The sequence below is a fragment of the Cyprinodon variegatus genome, unplaced genomic scaffold, assembly GCF_000732505.1.
Source record: "Cyprinodon variegatus isolate N-32 unplaced genomic scaffold, C_variegatus-1.0 Scaffold443, whole genome shotgun sequence".
Lineage (NCBI taxonomy): Eukaryota > Metazoa > Chordata > Actinopteri > Cyprinodontiformes > Cyprinodontidae > Cyprinodon > Cyprinodon variegatus.
Window position 1 is genome coordinate 1 of NW_015150896.1, and position 21,740 is coordinate 21,740.

General features: G+C 39.3%; 1 protein-coding gene across 1 annotated transcript; it reads right to left on the bottom strand.

The window, feature by feature from the left end:
• Positions 1–3,166: 3,166 nt before the first annotated feature.
• LOC107093740 (ras-related protein Rap-2a-like) lies at positions 3,167–20,072 on the bottom strand. The gene is made up of 2 exons (XM_015388984.1): positions 19,391–20,072; positions 3,167–4,335 (listed from the first exon to the last, which is right to left on the bottom strand). Exons 1-2 carry the CDS (start codon positions 19,702–19,704, stop codon positions 4,098–4,100), a joined length of 552 nt encoding a protein of 183 aa, XP_015244470.1. The 5' UTR covers positions 19,705–20,072; the 3' UTR covers positions 3,167–4,097.
• Positions 20,073–21,740: the final 1,668 nt, after the last annotated feature.

Genomic DNA, 21,740 nt, shown 5'->3' on the forward strand with positions numbered 1-21,740 from the left:
TTAAGAACTGACAATAGGTTTGTTTAGCTGTAGCTCATGGAAAACACCCTAACCAAATGTCATCCTGTGTCCTAAAATGGGATTTATAAGACTTACTTAGGCTGATTTATTTTGTCATTTTGGATATAAGAGTGTAAACAAAAAGAAATTTCGTTTAAAACAGTTCTAGACAATTCAATTTTTTTTAAAGTGCAGCCTTGAAAACAGTAATAAATACATAAAAAATAGTAATATAAAAATATGACTGTATATTTACAGTTCTAACTTTCTTTTTTTATATTTATACTACACTATATTTATACTATATATTCCACAATGATTCTAGAATTCCTCTATATTTACCAATTATCGTTCATTTAAATATTTGAAGCTAATGCCATGACATTTTGCCTAAATCTCTCATGCTAACTAATGCTAACTGCTACTTACGTCTCTGGAAAATGTGACACACGGTCCTTGTCGCCATAGTTATGACTTTAAATACAAATTATAGAGAAAAACAAACTTAAAAAAGCTACAGTTAAAGAGTAAACAAATAAATGACAAGCTAGAAACCCCTATAGTTGAAGGACGCCATGCATAAGCTCTGTGCACCGCATATTTATGTCCGCCGTCCAGCAGAAACGAAAAAAGTTCCGCTTGACGTTTATAAACTGAGCTGCGATGTTACTTACCGCCACCAGGTGCCGCTGTTTAGACCTTGCTAACGCCCTAAATATTTTTTTTGAAATAATATTTGTGTGTTTATCAGTTGAATTGAGGACTTGACTTAAGTCCTAGATTTGATGACCTGAGGAATTACTTGATTTTAGCAGAATAAAGCAGTAACTTCACGTTAACTTGAGCACCAATGACTTGTAATAGTGTGACTTTACTTAAAAAGATGTATAAAATATTAATAACACTAAAACTGAATTATTTAATCCACATTTTTTGTTTACTAATGTCATTAATATTTTATTAGTAGTTGTTAATGACTTGAAATGTATGTGATAGGACTTGTCTTGACGTTAGACTTCAGAATAAACACTTCAATAAGACTTATCCTTAATTTGAGAATTAATTACTTCAAGGAACCTATTATATGTTAGAATACCTTTAAAAGGTGACGTTAGACAGAAAGTTTAACTTGCCAGTGGAACAAATAGATGTTCTTAATTGAAAGAAAAGGAAAAATCAATAACACTGGAAAAGTGTAAATTAGGTTTTATATATAAAAGCACCAATTCCACAGATTTGTGTCTTTTTTTCTTATTGGTACATTGACTGATAATATATTACTTATTAAAATGGTAGTGATATGCATCCTAAACCAAAATAACATCACAACAATTTACTTTTTTCTCCCTGGTTCAGCATTAACCTATTCATTAATTCATAATATGTTTATAATAGCTCATGTTTTGCACAGGAAGAACAACTAATGGAATTTGCAAATATGCATGCATTATAGATAACAGTTCAAGTAGTGTTGGGGCATCATACCTATAAAAAAAAAAAATGCCCAGAGGATTTTTGGGGAATATGGATTTCAAAAGGATGAAATTGATAACACCAATTTACAGTTACAAACAGTTTTATATGGGATTCCCCAGGGTTCAATTCTGGGATCCTTGCTATTTATTTTGTGCATAGTTCGTATTTATGTTTCTACATGTTGTACTCTTTCCAGACAACACTAATAATGATGTATATGTTGTGCAAAGTACATTTACCATCTAATGCAAATACATAGATACAAATAAAATAAAATGAACAGCCTAACATTTAAAAAATAAAGCTAAAATAAAAAAGGGCTTAAGAACAAGTTTCTTAGGGTTACTCTGGACAGTAAACCATATTGGAAATCATGGCTTTTTTCAATCCAAAATGTCATCGTCAGTCCGACATTAATCCAAAGATTTATCAACCAGATATCTTAAGTGCATTGAGAGAGAGAGAGCCCTTCTGATGACGACAAACCTTGTTTCTTTCTGTCCGGGGGATGCCGCTCCAAACCATCACTCCGCCTTTATCAGAATCGATCAAGAAATTTCTTTACAACCAAATAAATAAACATATATATATATATATATACATATATATATACTATGGTTATGTGTATATATAACTTTTTTGGTTTAAAGAGAAGGAAAAAGGTTTTTCCGGGATATTGCATCTAGCGACAATGAACTTTACTGCAATGAAATAATCGACTAAGATCAAATTTCCTTACCTTTTTGTGGCATATTAGTTCTTTTTTTGAAAACAAATTCCTATTTAAAGTGTAAAGAATCAAAATAAAAACACTCATTCAGTTTCAGTGTTGCATAAGAATAGTGAAAAAGCTAACTATGGCGATCCCAACGATGCACCGTTCTAACCAAACAGCTTCTTAAACATTCAGAATTATAGACGATGCATAACATAATCTTTATAATCTATAAATATTAGGGTGGAAACAATTCATTTAATTTAAAACCAATCACCTAATTTATTATTGACTGGATGACAGAGACTAACAAATGTAATGAGCAGAAAGAGCAACCCACTCAAAGCAGTAATTATACCAAAGTTGTAAAAGCGATATAGTAATTTGCTTTTAAGTTGAAAACTTTTTTTTTATCTTTTGTGATTGACCTAAATGCTAAACATCCAGGTGTAAATGCACTTTTTAGAAGCAAACTGATTACGTAGTATAAATAGGGATGGAGTTTTTTAGCTTGGATTCTTTTTAGTTTTTAAGATGTTTATTTAAAAAAAGTCTTTTCTTTTTTGTTTTTGAAAATGATGAAATTTGAAAGAGGAATGCATTAATACCAAGGCTTCAGTTCCCCAGTTTTTTTTGTTTTTGTTTTAGAAATTTGCATTATTTATCAATCTTTTCTTCCAAGATTTAGTTTTTACTTATGTCCATGATAATCATCACTTTGAATCTTGTTTTTATAATTATGTTATCCTGATAAATGTTGAGAAGGCTCATGATTGGATATAGAATCCTGTTATGGTCCCTAAAGGCTCCCTCTTCGCATCCAAAATAAGTGTTGGGTTTATTTAAAATTCAACAATCCAAAACATCCAAAGATAATAAGTCATAGAACCAGAAAAGACTGAAAATATTGTTTCTTCCAAACAAGTTCATATAAAAAAAACAGGAATTCATCAATAAGCACATGAGACACTTGTGCGTAAAGTTTTATTTTTTGAAAATAAGTGTTTCTGACATCAAACCACTAACATAACTGGTGTGACCCAGACAGACGAGCTACTCGCTGACACTTCTGCTTACCTTATACTCAAATCAAGCATTTGGATCATACGTAGTGTGAAAAAGAAGACGAGTGTCCGAACATTTCAAACGACAAATTTGACTGACTGATACTGCCTCTTTGGGGCGAGACTGATTGTACTCAGTGTCAGTGTGACAGCACAGCTTCATGCACACATCATCCACAGTAGGTCAGCGTTTGGGATCTTCTGCAGGAACTCCCCCCTCCAAAGGTGCGGTTCTCTTAGACATTCTTGCATCTTTTCATTCATTCGTAGTTAAGTTAGGCGGGTCCTGCTGTGAAATGAGCTCCCAGTGCAACTCCCATCACAGTGGCGTTACGTATCTGTTACATGGTGGAAGGTCTTGCACTGCCAGATAATGTCCAAAAAGGTGCAAAAAAGAGACGGAAAACACAAAGGGAGGAAAAGAGACCACTGAGCGCACTGCCATACCTGCTTTAACCTATGGCTGCTTTCCCAAAGAGCATTTAGCACTACAATCCTCTTCACTAATATATATTTGGCACCACGGTGCATTAAGGAATTTCACTCCAAATGAATCAACCAGTGCTGATGGATGCTGGAGGTTGAGTGTTGCTTTGTTGTTCAAGTGGAAATCCAGTTTTTGTCAAACAGGTGATGAATGCTTGGATCTGACTCACCTTTACCTTTTTCAGAGAGCGTTTTACTACATTTCCCACAATGCCTTTCCAGACAGAAGGCTGAAACTTGAAGAAATACTATCAACACAAGTGGATTTTTCTCCTCCGACTCTCTAACACGAATACATTTGCACTTTAATGCGCGTTCTACTCCCCCCCTCCACCCACCGCTCCTCCCTCAGGCGGTTACTGAATGCTACAGGCAGGGCAGCAGGTCTCCCTTCGGTCGGGCAGAGGGCAGAAGTCCATCTGCCTGACGATCTCAGCAAACAGTTCGTCCACCATCGTCTTGCTCTTGGCTGACGTCTCCATGAAGGGGCAGCCCCAGTCCTCGGCCAACGCCTGGCCCTCGCTGGGGGACACTTCTCTCTCGTCCTCCAGATCCACCTTGTTCCCCACGAGCACCACCGGCACCTGCTGGTACCTGCGCAGAAGACAAACATAGGAACTCATTTAAGTTTGTGTGGACCACTAGAACGCCTTTATTTGAACGCCTTTATTTTGAACCATCCAAGCTGGACTTGGCATTTTGCTTCAAATCATAGGTGCATGCAAACTCAAATGATCAGACATCCTCCTTCCGGATTTTACTCAAGGAAGAGTCCCAGACTGCCCCACATTCAGCACCATGCTCTTTCTCAAACGGGATGCAGAAACTGAGACGGTGTTGAATCCTGAACTCTAACCTTAGCCAAAGAAAATGAGTCCTGCGCTGCTGTTCTTGGTTTATTAGTCACCTCTTATATAAGTCATCACTCGTCTCTTGGAGTAATTTTGGTAGGCTTTCTAAAGGTTCTCCACTGCTCCATGAATAGTTTCAAAAGCCAGAGAACTCTTAGTGACTTCGTTATCATGCATTCTTGAAATTTCTTGATCTTTCAACCTTCTTGATGATGTCATGAAGTACTTTCTGTTTTAAAAAGTAAATCCCACCATTTGAAAATCCTTAATCAGGTTTAGGGGTGTCCTTCAGACTAAATTTTGATCGATTATTTGATCAATTAAATGAAAAACTTATAAAGCTGCAGCGTTTTTTAGCCTGCATGCCGCATCTACATTATCCCCCCCAGCAAATAAGAGGTTGCAAAAAAAACACCAGTCAGAATATGCTATAAAACACTGCCTCTTTATCTATGCTTTCATATTTTGTGAAAAATCTCCAAACTTTAAGCACTTTTCTAGAATTAAAAGCTTCTTTGCACAACTTTCTTTCTAACTTTCTTTCCTCTGAGCTATCAATACAAAGAAACCAGGCTGCAGAGACTAATGGGATGAGTTACTGAATAATTGAATAAAGCTAATGTGCTGCTCTAAAATGGGGTGACATGAACATTAGCTTTCGAAGAACCCCCCTCCATGTGCTTATGATATACATTAGGACATTTTACAAGAAGAAGAAGCAAATGTAAGCTGATGTCTAGTTCGGTCGTTTTGTTTGTCTCCGTCCAGCTTTGATGGATTTAGATTCAAGCTTGGTAGGAAAAATAAAGAATAAGGCAAGTCTATTTTAGTCCTTTTTCTTTTAATGTTTGGAAGTAATCAGTCGACTATGGTTTTGCACATTATTACACTACCGCCTCCATGCTTTATTATGAACCCCATTAGCTGGGCTGCTGAACTACATCAAGATAAAAAACAAACAAACACAAAAGGTCATGAAAAAAGAAAACAGTGCCCATCATCACCACAGACCAAGCATTAAACGTTGATCTGATCCACAATGGCGTCTTTTTACTCTTTTTGCTCCAAACCCAACCCTGATCTGTTATAGCCTGGTCCTCTCCTGACATCTGACTGTCACAGTGGGGGAGGAGGTTGTTTGACAGAACCCAAATGCAGAGGAGGCAGGGGTGAGTTTTTATAGATTTAATGAATTACACAAAGGTAACAGAGGCGGGAATCCAAAAATCCAACATGAGAAATATAAAACAAACCAGAACCATGGAGACATTAGGGGAAAACAATCACAAGGAGCCAGGGTAAGATGAAGTAAGACGAGGTATGATAGAGTAAGACGTAGTTAGACAAAGTTAGACGAGGAAACAGCACTGAGGAAACAGCACAAGGAGAGTATTTATGGGAGACTGAACAAAGAGAGCTGTTTGGGAGCAGGTGTGAAGAGAGGAGTCTAGAAAGGAGCTAGGGAAAAGGAGACCAAGGTTACGATCACACTGCAGGCCTCAATGCTCAATTCTGATTTTTTTTGCGAAATCCAATTTCTTTACATTGCCGTTCATATTTCCAAATATATGCAACTTGTATGTGATCTCCTGTGTGAACTGCAGTCATACAATGCAAGTGTTCCGCATGCGCAGCAGAGGACGCAATGACCTCACAGGTCAGCTTGCTCTTTTTTTCCGGAAGTAAACATGGATGGTAGTGCCGGCGCGCATCTAGCGGTCTTTTCCAAACATAAAAACACAATCTTTTCAATATGGTTAAACATAAATACTGCTCTCCGCATCACCATCTGCCATGGTTGTTGTTTTTCTTGCCGCTTCTACGTAGCAAGACGCAGAATAGTGACCTTTGTCGCGTATTAATGACGTTCAAGTCGGATGAATCCGACCTGAACGCTCAGACACAGGTCGCATTTGAAAAGATACGATTCATATCGGATTCAGGACCACATAGCCAAGTGGCCTGGGTCGCATTGGAAAAAATCGGATATGTGTTGTTCAGACTGTCATGAAAAGATCAGATACAGGTCGAACGTGAGCAAAAAAAATCAGATTTGGGTCACTTAAGGCTGCAGTGTGAACGTAGCCGTTGGGAGACTGAACAAAGAGAGGGCTAACAAGCTGATTGGGAGCAGGTGTGAAGAGAGGAGTCTAGAAAGGAGCTAGGGAAAAGGAGACCAAGAGGGCAACCAAAGGCAACATATAAAAACCTAAGAACTGAAATATAACCAGAAAACACAACAAAATGGGAATAAAACCAATAAAACTATACTAACAGAACCAAGACCACTGACCTTCAAAGCTTTTCTAACAATCAACACGTAAAGAATAGAAATATCTTTTTAAAACTTCTGTGTATAGCTGAAGAACAATAAAGACAGAAGGAGTGAAGGAAAGGAGACAAAAAAGACAGCAATAAAGAACAACAGGAGGGAAATGAGGGAAGATACAAGAATAGATGCACAAAACAGAAGGACTCCTTGAAGAAATGGAGGCAGAACATCAGGAAAAATTGGAGACAAAGAAAGAAGAGTGGGTAAATATGGAAGGTCACATGGAAAGGGAAGAAGATCAACCAAAAAAAGAAAGACAGGAAGAAAGAATAAAGGTTACAAGGGAGAGAGAGCATGTAACCGAAGAATGACACATGGAGAGGACATAAAGGGCATAAAGAAAGAACGTACTGTCCATGACACAGGAAAATAGCCTAGAAATACAAATACTTCTTCAAGCAGCCATTATCAAGACCTGTAAAGTACTAAAAACAAATCCCATGCTTTTCAAGAACCCTTCTTTAAACTCTTGACTGGATTGTGAACCATGATTACTACCATCCTAAAGACACTGACCTCAAACATCCAATACAGCTGTCGTTCTAGAGGTGCTGTAATCTAGTCATCGGAGTTCTTGTCAAAGTCTCAGAAATCCAATAATTTAATTCCATCGTATACTAACTTACTGGTGACATACACCACACTAAATTTTAGCTGGACTTTATTCAAACATAAAATGTAATGATAAGTACACCCCCCTCATGTTTCACTTATGAAATAACGGCAGAATGTCGATTACAGTAGGTGTATTTTCTCACAACAGGTAATGGCACAGACCAGCTAATAGCTTCGACCATCAATCACTGCTAAGTGCTTTCAAGCTCGGCTTATTGATCTGCTGGCGCTATTGAGAAATTAGGCTCTTATCTACAAACTGGTGGCCTGATGCCACGTTGCTCTGCTGGGAAAAGAGCTGAGGTGTGGAAAAGAGCTGGCAAACATCTCACTGGCCCAACGAAGGGGTGGAGAGACGGAGGAAATGAATCCAGGTAGCAGTTTGTGGGGTACTGATGGAGAGGCCTAAGCTTTTCCACTAACAAAGCGATGCCCTGGAAATGTTAAAGGGGCATTCCAGCTCACATGCCAAAAAGCTGTGAGTGGTGGCAACTGTTTTTTCATCAAGATTACACACTAAATAAAAAAAAAAAAGCTGTAAAAGTGCAACGGTCAAGGCCTTAAATGCCAAAGACCTCCCTGCTGTTTGACATTTACCACGCCCCCCCCATACCCAGCAAACACACATAAAAGAAGCAGCTGACCTCAGCGGGACGAGCATCTCGCATCGGCCTGTTTGCTTGGAAAGCCTAAGTCCGGAGGGCGTGAGGTGTGAACATAGAGAGCAACGTGCAGATAAATACAACCTGACAGGCTTGCAGAGAAACTCTATATATAACTACAAAAGATGGATTGAGAGCCAGTTGGAGGCGGCAATTGTATTGGGTTGTTAGTTGTAGCATCTCGCTACCGCTTCTCCCTGACTAAATGATCCGAAGCTCCTTAATGCAGCTGCAGTACAGCTCTGTATCACTTAGTCATAAAGTTAACATTCGTCAGTGCTTGGGATAAACCTCAGTGGACAATTATACTGGTTGATGTCTACTAGAGCTGAGCACCAATCTAGGACCATTTGAAATATCAAAGTAAGAGAACATTTCAAAATAAAGACGTGTTAAATACATTGGCATGCACAGACTATTTAAGGGACAGATGGAAAGAAAAACTGCACTGTAGTGAAAACACTTTAGACTTGTGTTTTGGCTTCCATGGGGGCACTTAAACATGCATTGGGTTCCCAAAAGGGCATTTCTCCGTGTGTTTTGACTCCCAAAGTTGCACTTAATAACGTGTTTTGGCTACAGAGGGGACACTAGCACGGGATTTTGACTCCCAAGAGAAAAGTTTAGCACAACTTTTGGCTTCCAAGGATGCACTTTAGCACATGAAGTGGCTCCAGAGAGGTCATTTTAGCACGTTTTAACTCCTGGAGGGACTTAAGCATGCTTTTTGGCTCCAAAGAGGGCATTTAACTCACATTTTAGTTCCCAATGGGCACTTTAGCTAAGCCTTTGGTACAGTGGGGGGAACTTTAGCTACTGAAAGGGCATTTTAACATGCATTTTGGCTTCTAAAAGGGAACTTAAACATGTATTTTTTAACAAAAGGGCCACAAGGAGGCCCCCGTGCACACCACTTGTTGAGTATGAGACATAAAAACATCCCTTTTCCTTAATTCTCCAAGTATTTGAATCAATATATGTTTAAATAAGTCTGGGCGATTAATTGATGTTATCTGCTAATCAAATTTTAAATTTTAAATATTCTTTTCATAGAAAATATTTTTTTTAACCTAATCAAGTGTTTCCCACAGGATTTTAAGGAGACTGTGGTGGGAGAGTCTCTGACCCTCGGGGGTTTTCATGTGCGCACATTTTTAAGCGTGGTTTATCCCACTTAAAGGGGAATGCCGTTTTATTTTACATTGGGCCCTTGATTTTACCTTATTACATCATTTTCTACTCACCCATATGAGTTTTGTGTCATTCGGAGCTGTTCTGAAGATATTCCGTTATGTTATATTCATGTAACGTCTTCCTATGGGCAACGACTTGAAGGCACAAACTAAACTGTTCATTATTTATCATTTATGGTACCCCAGTATTCATAACATATAGGCAAATCACTGTCCCCCAGACATCTGCGGTTATATTTTTTATATTTATATATTTAAAAAACAAAGCTGAGTGTATATGACGTCATCCGCACGTGCCGGCTACCGTTCATTCATCCTGTCTGCTGAACTGCTGCTAGTTTTTGTCATGGTTTGGGTTATGTTGTGCTTTACTTTGCTCCTTGTTTGCTAGTTGTATTGGTTTAATTCCTATTATGTTATAATTTCTAGATTTATGATAGTTCTCATGTTTTTCTGTTGCCCTCTTGTGTGTGCGTTCCTTTCCCCTTGGCTCCCTCGTCGTCGCCTCCTCACACCTGCTCCTTGTCAGCTCGTTAGCCCTCCCTTTGTCTCTGTCAGCTATTTATGCTCTCCCTCTGCTCTCACTCTTGGTTGGTTCCAAACCACAACCAAAACGTGACGGAAGGAACCAACCAAGAGTGAGAGCAGAGGGAGAGCATAAATAGCTGACAGAGACAAAGGGAGGGCTAACGAGCTGACAAGGAGCAGGTGTGAGGAGACGACGAGGGAGCCAAAGAAAAGGAACGCACACACAAGAGGACAACAGAAAAACATGAGAACTATCATAAATCTAGAAATTACAACAAAATAGGAATTAAACCAATAAAACTAGCAAACAAGGAGCAAAGTAAAGCACAACATAACCCAAACCATGACAGTTTTACTCTCATGCCTGGAAGATGTCTAGTGCTACTACCACAGATGATCTCGCTCTCCAAATTGAATTGAACAATTCAGATTAGCTCGCCGAACAAATAGAAGGGGTAGAGCGTAGCCGCCTGAGGCCCAGGCTGCCTGTCACAACTCCAGTCCGGCGCGCAGATTACATACAGATCTATATGATTGTTTCACAGCTTGAATTTAGTTATGTTTATAATAAGCTTACCTCCATGACATGATAATTGAAATTAAAGCAAGTTTTAATGCATAGTAACAAATTTACCAGAGGCATTTAGAAGCCCACAGAATCACAACTCCTCCACCATACATAACAGTGAGCATAAGCCTTTCCACAAGTTCTTCCTTGGTCTCCTTAAAGTAAAACACACAGCTCCAGTTAATCCCAGAAGGTTTGATGGTAGGACAGGAAAGATTTCCTCCTAAAACAAAAACTTAACATACAGATAGCATTCAGTGGTTGTTATGGAGACGTTGTTGGGAGGTTTCGGCAAGCGATGCCAGTTCCTGTGCCACAGCAAAAACTGTCTCTGAATAAAACTTTATTTAAAGATGCTTTTTAACAAGTAAAGAGGAACAAAAGCATTTTTATTTCAAGGCCAATACTAACAATATTAAATCCTGGATAGAGGTAGTGCCGATTTTTCTGGCCCAGATATTTGAAGCTTTCTCTCCCTGCATTTACTTAATAGAAATGGCAAAATTTAGACTTGGACAGACTTTATCATTTCGCAGAGTGTATACAAAAAGAAATTTCGTTCAGTAAAACGATGACAAATGTTGCACAAGTCGCAGTTCACACACATCAAACAAAGGATAAACAATGGCCGGCAAATGGAGGAATGCACGAGCTTCACGCGAACTCGAGGCACGGCTGCTGAATGCACAAATTTTTGGGGAGATGCTGACACAAGAAAAATGTTGACATGTGACATGTTCCAATATCCAGTTTTCGCTACCCTGAAGAGGACAAAAAAGTGCATCTATTAAGAGAAAAACAGCCAAAGCTAGATAGTGTATGCTTCGATGGATTGGCTGTAACCTCTGAAGGTATGAAGATGGGTGCAAAAAAATGGCTTCACAGAAACGACAACAGGAGGTAAGCAAAAGGGTCATAAATGTTTTTTAGTTGAGTTTTCTGAATTCTTTGTCTTTTTAGTTGAGTTTCACCACAGCTTCGTTTTAACAAGCTGCATGAAGAATCTGGAACAACTTTAGCTTACTGCCATTTACCTCTGCAGGGAGTTTATTTCAGATGCTGGATGGAAAAATACAAGCATGCAACTCTGCACACATAAAATGCATCCTTATAACTAATAAAGAAAAAAACAAAACAGGACTTCATGTTTTCCATTTCACCCCCCCAAAGCTGCATAACATTTATAGGGCTACCTGCTGTGGTAAATATCCTCACTGACTTCAGTAACTCATTTTCACAAGCCCCACGTGCAAACCACAAACAAACAGTCAGGCATCTCCAGCATGAGGCCCTGCAGCCATCTCTCTGCATCTGTTGTTAATTCATTGTCAGAGGAGTTATAGCATGCAACAACGCCGCCTTGTATCCGAACAATCGCAGCTTCTGTAGCACCAACTCTGAGTCAACTCCCATAGGGTGTTGGTGCTGGAGAACAAAGCATCTGTGGCACCCTTACTGCAGCGTGCGAGCCGCATGAAGGAGGAAATCAGGGATGATAAATAAAAGATTGGGAATATTTCTGTATAAACCAAGCTAACTTGCTTAAAAGGGTTTTACAATTGAACTCATGGTTTCAATACTAAACATGTATTGTAGTCATGAGAGGGGAGCTTAAAGGGATAGTTTCATTTTCTTTTACTGTTGATCCTTTAGGCATGGGTTTATCTGTACATATTCACACAGGAGGTCATTCAAAGTACTTTACAGAAAAATAAAGGAATTTAGATGCAACGATTACATTGGAAAAAAGAAAAAAACATTAAAGCAAAGTATATATCTCCAGTTAAAAGAGATTAAAACTTCTGAACCCCTCTTTAAGCATAAAGTCATCTATTTAATCAATAAAGTAATTTTGAATTTTAATATGTAGTCAGAGTTTGTTTAAGAGCTGAGGCGCAGATAAACTAAGCAAGTCTGTGAGATGCATCTAGATTTGAGATCATTCACTGAAAAAAAAAAGATTTTAAATCTTCCATTTTGACAAGAACAGGTTTACTTTGATCTTTTTTCCTGGTGACGACTCGCAAAAAAGGTCTAATTACACCAATACGACAAGCCAGTGATCAGCATACCCATAGTCAATAACCATGCTCAAGATGTCAGATTTGCATACGTCTGGCACTATGAGTGGAAGAAAGTCTACTAGGCTACTTTATTTATACGTGATATGATACACGAAAAGTTGTAGTTGAAGGTAAACATACAAACTTACCAGAAAAGTAAACCGAAAAGCCAAGTCGGTTAGATAATTTATGCGTGATGTAATAAACAAAAAGTTTTAGATAAATATAATTTAAAGATAAACTGCTTTAAACACAGACAGCCTCGCTCTCTGTGTTCACTACTTCACGCCCTGACGTAGCAGCTAACCTGTCGGATTGTCATGCAACAGTTAACTGTATGCTGATCTTGACAGGCTGATCTGCAAATGTAACAGAAGTTGTTTAAATGTTGTTTTCTGCGTGTGCACACATGCATATTACTATGGGTACGCTGGTCTGAAGGGGTTTGGTGATCTGACAGGAAAGGGCATGACATTAATGTTGTAAGGGTGGTAGAGAGCTGATTTAGCGATAGATTTAGTGGACGTTAAAAGTTCAGTGTTTCCAAAACAACTTCTCATAATAATAGATATTATAGTGCTCTATAATCTAAGCTATAGATTAGATTATAGTGGGCTGAGATTAGAGCCTTGAGGAACTCCAAGTGTGAGCTTCATTCCTACTTTTCTAATAGCTGTAACAGTTTGACTAAATAAGGCCCCGTCCACACGAAGTCAAAACGAACACGAAACGCTGATATTTTCCAAAACGTTTGCCGTAAAGACGGAGACGTAAAATAAATGTGATCGTCCACACGAATGCATGAAAACGCTGCAAAAATGTATGCCAGGCCTGTAAGTGGCGCTGTGGTGCCAAAGCAAAAATAAGCGACGAAATGTTGGGCATGCGCACTAATATTTATACATGGTTGCCCTGCGGGTCCATTTTCGTGGTTAAGTCAAATTCAGGTGCTGAACTATGTAGTCTATATTGCTCTGTTCTTCCTGGAGATATTCCAGAAGAAGAAGATTCTGTTGTAAGCCCGACAGCAGGGTGAGTAGCATTAGCAGCAACGGCGCCATTGTTGTTTTGATACTGCGTGTTTAGAGGCGACGCTATGACGCATGCGTGTAAAAAAAAAAATGCGGTTAGAGCGTAAAGATGGAAACGCGAAAACGGCGTTTCGAAATCTTCCCACTCTGAAGGCTGAATAAAAAAAAGATCGTTTACAGACCCCGAAACGCCGGCTTCGTGTGGATGAGAGGCTGGTTTGGTGAAAAATTTGTGCGTTTAGGCCAGGGTTCGTCTTCGTGTGGACGGGGCCTAAGATGCGAACAAAAATAGTAATCAATTGTAGTAACTATGAGTCTAAATTTTTTGTTTTTATCCATTTTGTGTGGGCTGCAAATCGTTACATATGAAAACTCTTAATAAGCTCAAGGTGTTTTTGAGCAAGAACGACTTTATTAAAGCAATAATAAAAAAAACAACAAAAAAAAACTCATGTTTTTGACATTGCATATCAATTTATAAATAAAAAACAAAACAATCAGATATAATTTTAGTGGCTAAACAAGAAGACTTGCGAGGACGAATCAGCGTAAATATAAATTTCCATCGGCCGTTGATAACACCAGATTGAGGCTTTTAAATAAGTAATATTTAGACCATTTTCTAAAACCATGACCAGAGTAGACAAAAAGTCCTTTAAATCTTAGAAAACTGACCTTTTAAACACATCACATAATAGGATTAGCATTTTCAGTTTACTACAGTCACTTTTTAACCCCTATTTTTATCTTTGGCTGTACTGATAATTTAATTTAATCGATTTTGTGCTGACTTAATGAGCATCAGACATTTCATATAAATTCAATATAACAATATCTGATATTTCCTTAAATCTTATTACAGCTAGTAGTCTCTGGTATAATAAAACCAGCCAATATGTTTTCATAAAAATCAAAACATTAAATTCTAATGTGGTGTAAGTAATGACTAATACTTAAGAAAACAGGTCTGGCTTCACCTAAAATAAATGTGCCGAGAAATGGTGGTAGAGTAGATCTGCATAATCTTATTTTTAATGTAATCCAAGCATTCAGCATCCTGAGGTGAGTAGATCTTTAAGCGCTAGTCACGCCTTAACGATTTCTGGCAAACATTTTGGCATAAGTTATTAATCCGTTTTGTATAAGTTATGAACACGCTGAAGTACGCTAAACACGCTTACACACATCTACATACGACAAATACGTCGTGCGTGGACAATAAGTTAGAGGTAAGTTATCTGATCATTGACATACGTTAAGTAGTGTTGGACCGACACCAATACCTGTATCTCGCCCCAATACTGCACTAAAATATTGGTGTCGGCAAGTATCGACAAATGGGGCACCGATACCATTTTGAGAGGCAAAAGTTTACTGTCATCCATTCCAGGTAGGCAATAAAAAGTTCTACTGGATTCACTTTGTGTTAGTATTTTTCCTGCTTCACAAAGGTAGACAGCAGCTTGACAAAACCATGATGGCAGCTATTTTACATCCAGGTAGCATGCAGTTCTTCATATAGACACACACACACCCAGGCAGGTATAGGGTATCGGGGCCAAAAATTGCAATGGTGCGACATTAATATTAAGTGAAAGTTACTCATAGGTCGTGGTGTCTACCTTATCCAAAACCTTTCAGTAACTTATGCATAACTTATCAAGAACTTATCTCCAACGCATATCAACATATTTGGCTTGTTCCAGATGACCGCTGAACATGTTTCTAACTTAAAGCTACTGTTTAACCTCTTAAAACCTTAAGTCGGGGTAATAATTCAGAATGCATAAAATTCCATCGGTAAAATTTTTACCAGCAGGTGGAGCCATTGAGTGCGGCTCCAAGCTGACACCAAAAGTTCCATACCCTACAGCTCTGGAACTGTTATATCTAGAGTCTGAAATTTTCTGCATTTGTGGTTGACATGATGTAGAACAAATATAATACAATAAAACTTGCTTTTTCTCAAGATTGTCTTTCCTACTGCTGTTCAAAAAAGACCTATCATTTCAGAGAATAAAAAAACAACAACTTTGAGTCATGTTTGAACTGATGCAGATTGGTCTGTGTTCTAGTCACCAAATTTTAATTTATATATTAGGAAACTAGAGGGTGTTAGATTTCAAATAATGCATTGCATATGTAATTTGGGCTTACAGTTCCTAAGTTATTTGCTTTTCCATTTGGGTATGCAAAATAGGCGAGGATAACCCAAAATGAGGTGGATGTTAAGAGGTTAATGACGTACTGGTAGTGTTTTGGTATGAAAGGGAGTTCAGAGGGGGAAATCCTCCCTGCGTCTACGGCCACGACCAACAAACTTCCTACCAGACATGACGCTGAATCTGCTGCAACTTCTTTCTTTTTATCTTTTTATGCAGGCCAGACACCTCCCGGCACATCGCTGCTCCCCTCAGGACACCGGCTTGTGCATTATTTCATGGGCATTACGCTGCCGTGCGTTAGGCTTTTGTTGGACGTTCAGCGTTTTAGAAGATTGTGGGACATCAGGCATATGCCGCCTACATTGGCATGGTGTAACAGGGGCTTTACCAGTGCAGGCAGAGCTTCTGCATGACATGAGACCAGATTAAGGGAATTTTCTGTCATTGCTGCAACATCTTAGAATCACGTTCAAGAAGACTGATCCCAGATACTTTGACTAGTCCAACATAACTTTGTTTTTAGGTGAAGATTAAACCAGATGTTAGATATCAACCTAAAGCAGCTTGCAATCATCCATGCAAACATGCATTTTCTTACACGCTTATGCCAAGTGGGGTCGCGAGGGGCGCGGGTGCTGATCTCCAGCTGTCTACGGCGAGGGGGGGCACACCCTGGACAGGTCGCCAGTCCATCACAGGGCAACACAGAGACGAACAACCATTCACACACACACGCTAACACCTAAGGAGAATTTAGAGAAGCCAATTAACCTAACAGTCATGTTTTTGGACTGTGGGAGGAAGCCAGAGTACCCAGAGAGAACCCACTAAGAACATGCCAAAACCATGCAGAAAGACCCCAGGCCAGGAATCGAACCCAGAACCTTCTTGCTACAAGGCAGCAGTGCTAACCCCTGCTCCACTGAGCAACCCACTTGCAAACATACTCTATTGAAATTTCCCACTTTTTTTCTTTTTTTTTTAGCTAAATAATTTTACGTGAATAAAGAGAGTTGTTTAAAAATTGCCCCTCCTCCTTCCCTGATAAATTTAGGCACTAATGTAGCTCCATAAGTTCCAGGAAACGCTCCACATGTGCAAAAGTGGGAAATGTTTATGAAATATTTTACTCCTTCAGCTTTTTTAAGGGACTTGGTATTGAGCTTCACAATGAACTCCCAACATGTTAAAGCCCCTCTAGACCCTCGATCTATATTTTAGATGAAATAAATGAGTAAAAATCATCTACAGACCAGTAAATATTACCCCTTGCCTTAAGTGATGTCCACTTTTTAAGTATTGGTTGGTGAGGACACAACTTCTTGTGTCCATTTCCACAAACAAATTCCCTCCTCTTTGTATTAAACAGCTACCTGGCTCACTTATTATACCATACATGCCTGTTTATGGGCAAAAGCATAAAAATCATCTCACTGCGATAAAAATACACAGTCTATATACCACTTACAAGTCAGCTGGAGCAAATAAAAATAATCAAAGCGGCTTTATTTGAAGTGCACTTTCAAAAACCGCCTAGAACGGAATAAAATTGCACATTAAATGAGCATACATTGGATCTATAAAAGCTATATCCCACCTCTCTCCCAGTTTGAGCCGCTGAAAGGTTCCAGGCGTTGTAGAAATTACATTCATTTTGCATCTGGGAGGAAAGTCTCCCTAGTGGTGAGTAATGGTGATAGTCATCTCAATGTGGGAAATTAGAGATAGACATCAAAGCATTTTTTGTACCCCTAAGGGGCAACAAGATAAGTTGAAGAGGTTGCGATATAATTACCAAGGAGGGGACTATGTTTTTGTTATTTAGTCCCAATCTTTAGACTGCCTAAAGGATTATGGGTACTTGTTTATTCTAGACGGGATTAGAGCAACATAAGGAGTATCTGCAGATTGAGTTAAATGTGTTAACTTAGCCAGCATCTTGCACTAAATACATTCAATTAAATGAGTACTTTCCTGCTTAAACTACTCTCTTCACCTTGATTGCAAACACTAAAAGCCTCTTGCCAAGAAAATTGCTCCGTACCTCCACCAAAGTGCCCTCTGGGACACGTAGTTTTAAGTCTCTCCACCCTATTCCTACTCAGCGGCGCATGACGCTCACCTCCTGCTATTAGACACAGCATCATTGCAGCGTGAAAAGGCAGCTCCGGCGCTTTGAACGCGCTCTCCTCCTGGGCTGGAAGGGGGGGGGAAATAACCTCCACATACCAAGGTGATCATAATACAGGAAAAAGGCCACACCCTGATGTTGTTTTCACACATAACAGCTTCCATGAGTTTAATCAGATGCTAAAGTTGTGCTCTGCAGGGATCTTACCTTCTCTTGCTCATGTCTCCCTGCATAAGCTGTCTAGTTCATGTGGCTCCCTAATGGAGGCCTGATGTCTTCTTGGCTTCCAACGCGGCACAATCCCATTAAGCTCTAGTGAGTGGGCACACATCTCTGTGTGGTGTTTGTTGTTACAGCTGCTGGCTCAGCAACAAGTTTGGATGGAGGAGAGATAGCTAATGGAGACCAGGAGCTAAGGAGTTGTTCACCCTTTCTGCTTATCTGGGATTGTGCAGAAAGTCAGAGGCAGCTGTTTAGGGTGGCAGCTGACTGGAGGCTGCTGTTTCGCCGCCGTTATATTATTCATGTCTGTGGAGTTCCCTCATGCATTCGCCTCTGCTGTGAATCGTCAGCTCTGACGCTGCTTCCACTCAGGTCAACCGGTTCACTCCGAGAAAAAAATAAAAAAAATGAGAACGCTTATCAACATTTATTCTTTTATTTAACCCTCTCTTAATAGTCCTACTAAATCAAAACATATAATCTCTATAGAGTCATATCTTTAACTGGCTTTGTGTAAAGACTAAAGAATCATCTGTTCTGCACATTTTGAGAGAACAGCCTCACGGAGCAAAGAATTTATGAGCGCATCTCGGCTCAAAAGGGGGGTAGATCTTAGATTTTCTCACAGAGATGAGATCATGGGATGGACTGAGTCATTGTCTAAACTGATCAAAGCTGATCAGTGTTTTAAATCAAGTAAGAGACGAAGAAGAGGCAGAATCCGGGAGACGGCCGATAGTTGTTGTGTGACAGGTGAGCTGCAGCTGGGTTCCTCAGAGGAAGCTTGTTGGAGTCTCTCACGAAGCACTCAGGGGGAGGAAGAGGGAGAGGGGGGAGATGAAAGGATGGGAGCATAGAGATGGATTTCATTTGGGAAAATAAAAAAAGTGGGCTTCTTAGTGTTTTTTGATGTTTTGAATTTTCCAAGAAACACACCCAAAAAAAGTTATTATGAGACACACGTTAAAATAAGGATGCTGCTGTTTGCTTAAGGCAAGGGGTGACCTAGTGGTTCCATGACCCTTAACCCTAAAGGGATGCGGAGGTAAATTTCTCCAAGTGAGATCAATAAAGTTCATTATTATTGTTTTTTTCTAAATGAAAAAAAAACATGTTTAAAATAATTGAGTGAAAAACAATCCATCAGTTTTGTGTTATGATTATTGAAACTGTGGCGCCCCTTGGCGGTCCCGCCCTGGGCAAAGAGCCATATGGCCTAAACCAAGCAAATCTCCTGATTTTAACATTGAAAACACTTCTAGTGGTAAAAACATGTGGGCAGGCTCACCTCTTGACCCTGATGATCTGGTCCCTCATGGGCTTGATGTCCTGAAAACTTTGCTGGTTGACCAGGCTGTAGACCAGGATGAAGCCCTGACCGTTCCTGATGTAAAGGTCCCTCATGGAGGCGAACTGCTCGGTCCCCGCCGTGTCCAGGATCTCCAGCACCGATGGAGAGGAGTCCACCTCGATCTCCTTCCTGTAGAAATCTTCAATGGTCGGGTCGTACTTCTCTATGAACGTCCCGGTGACGAACTGGACGGTGAGGGCGGACTTGCCCACCCCGCCGCTGCCCAGCACCACCACCTTATACTCCCGCATCGCCTACCGCTCCTCTGGAGACAAACCCCGCGTGCAGAGGAGAGAGGAGAAACGCATCCCCACGCAAGCCTGCAGCCAGCCTCCCGGAAGAGGAGATGCTCCCACGGCCACGCAGGAATGGATGCCGGAGCCTTTTCTACTGAGATATTCCCACGCTACCTCGAAGGGACACCGTTCCGGAGACATCCATGATGCAAAGAGCAAGAAGAGCGGCTATTATTAGAAACATCTGGACGGATCATCCTTTTTTATGATGCAGAAAAGCTGGGCTCCATTTCTCTGCACCTCGGTTTGAAGGCGAGGAGCAGATGTGACGTTAAAAAGACAGTGGAGCTGAGAATCCACGCCTCTGAAGGCAGCGCATCCTCTGGATGCGAGCGTTTCCTGGAACATATGGAGCTACATTAGTGCCGAAATTTATCAGGGAAGGCGGAGGGGCGATTTTTAAACAGCTCCCTTTATTCATGTCAATTATTTCTAAAAAAAAAAAAAAACAACAATATACTTATTTCATTTATGAGCAATTATACGGAAGTCAATCCCATAGGCTGCAGAAGAGGTTTGGGGCTACTGAAGAAATAATAAAAAAAAAGTTAACTGATTTTTAAATATAATTTCAGTTTAATCTCAGAATTCCGACTTTAATCTCAGAATTATGACTTTTTCCCTCAAAATTCTGACTTTCATCTCAGAATTCAGCCTTCTCAGAATTCTTAAAATTCTGACTTTAATCTCAACATTCTGACTTTTTCCCAGAATTCTGACTAATCTCAAAATGCTCATTTTTTTCTCAGGATTCTGACTTTAATCTCAGAATTCTGACTTTAATCCCAGAAATGAGCCTTTCTTTCTCAGAATTCTCAAAATTCTGACTTTAATCTCAGCATTCTGACTTTAATCCCAGAAATGAGCCTCTCTTTCTCAGAATTCTCAAAATTCTGACTTTGATCTCAGCATTCTGACTTTTCCCAGAATTCCGATTAATCTATGAATTCTGACTTTAATCTCAGAATTTTGGATCTTAATGTAGATGGGCACCATGAAGGAAGAGATGTGGGAGCACTCAGCTTCACTGACAAAGATGTGAGTTTTTATGTACCCGAGGGGTCCTAGGTGATGGTGTTTCATTAATGGAAGAGCAGAAGGTGATTAAAACAAGAGAACTAGTTCAGTATAAAACAGACATGGCTATGGCTTGATGCTAACATGTTTTTTAGTTGTCAGAATTCAGTTAGAATTCTGAGAAAAAAGTCAGAATTCTGACATTAAATTCAGAATTCTGAGAAAAAGGAATTCTGAGAAAAAAGAATTCTGAGACTAGAGTCAGAATTCTTAGATTAAAGTCAGAATTCTGAGGAATAAAAAGTCAGAATTCTGACTTTTTTCTCGTATTATACTGAAATAAATTTTTTCCAATAATTGATATGTCTTTAAATCCATATTACCATGAATTTAACACACTGTAGTTAATAGATAAATGGAGGCAGAAGATGTCTTTCAGTCTTCAATGCACACATTCAGCGACACACAGGACCTCTTTCAAGGTGGGCACCATTTCATTCACAACACCTGTCCCATCAATGAGGAATCTAAATCCTAGAGCTAAATTACGTTTGTTACATGACTCCATATGCAACAGAGTGACTATAGGACCAGCTTGATATAACACAATTTCATACAATATATATAATTAGGCGGTTTTGAGTGGCCCTAATCTTCTTCCGTACATAGACAGTCTAATGATGAATATGAAATATTTTCCAGCTGTTTAGAATTTGGTGTTGCAAAAAAAACACCAAATGTTTGCAAGCAAAACTGTAATAACCTCCATTTCCATAAAAAAATTAAATTGTACTGTAATCACTAAAATAAGTTTACTAAATTAAAACACTGCAATAATTTTTTTTAAAATTACAATTGAATTAATTTAACGAAATTTTTTTTTAAATGCGATGCAAAGTTTTTAAGCTTTGATAGACTGGATTGAAATTATATTTTGCAAAACTGCAATGGAAACAATTCTTTCTAGTCAACCG

Excerpts from the sequence above, each read along its gene's own strand:
- LOC107093740 (XM_015388984.1), bottom strand. The coding sequence starts at position 19,704 with ATGCGGGAGTATAAGGTGGTGGTGCTGGGCAGCGGCGGGGTGGGCAAG. Across the intron at positions 4,336-19,390 it reads CAGATCATCAGGGTCAAGAG|GTACCAGCAGGTGCCGGTGG; the intron begins GTGAGCCTGCCC and ends TCTTCTGCGCAG.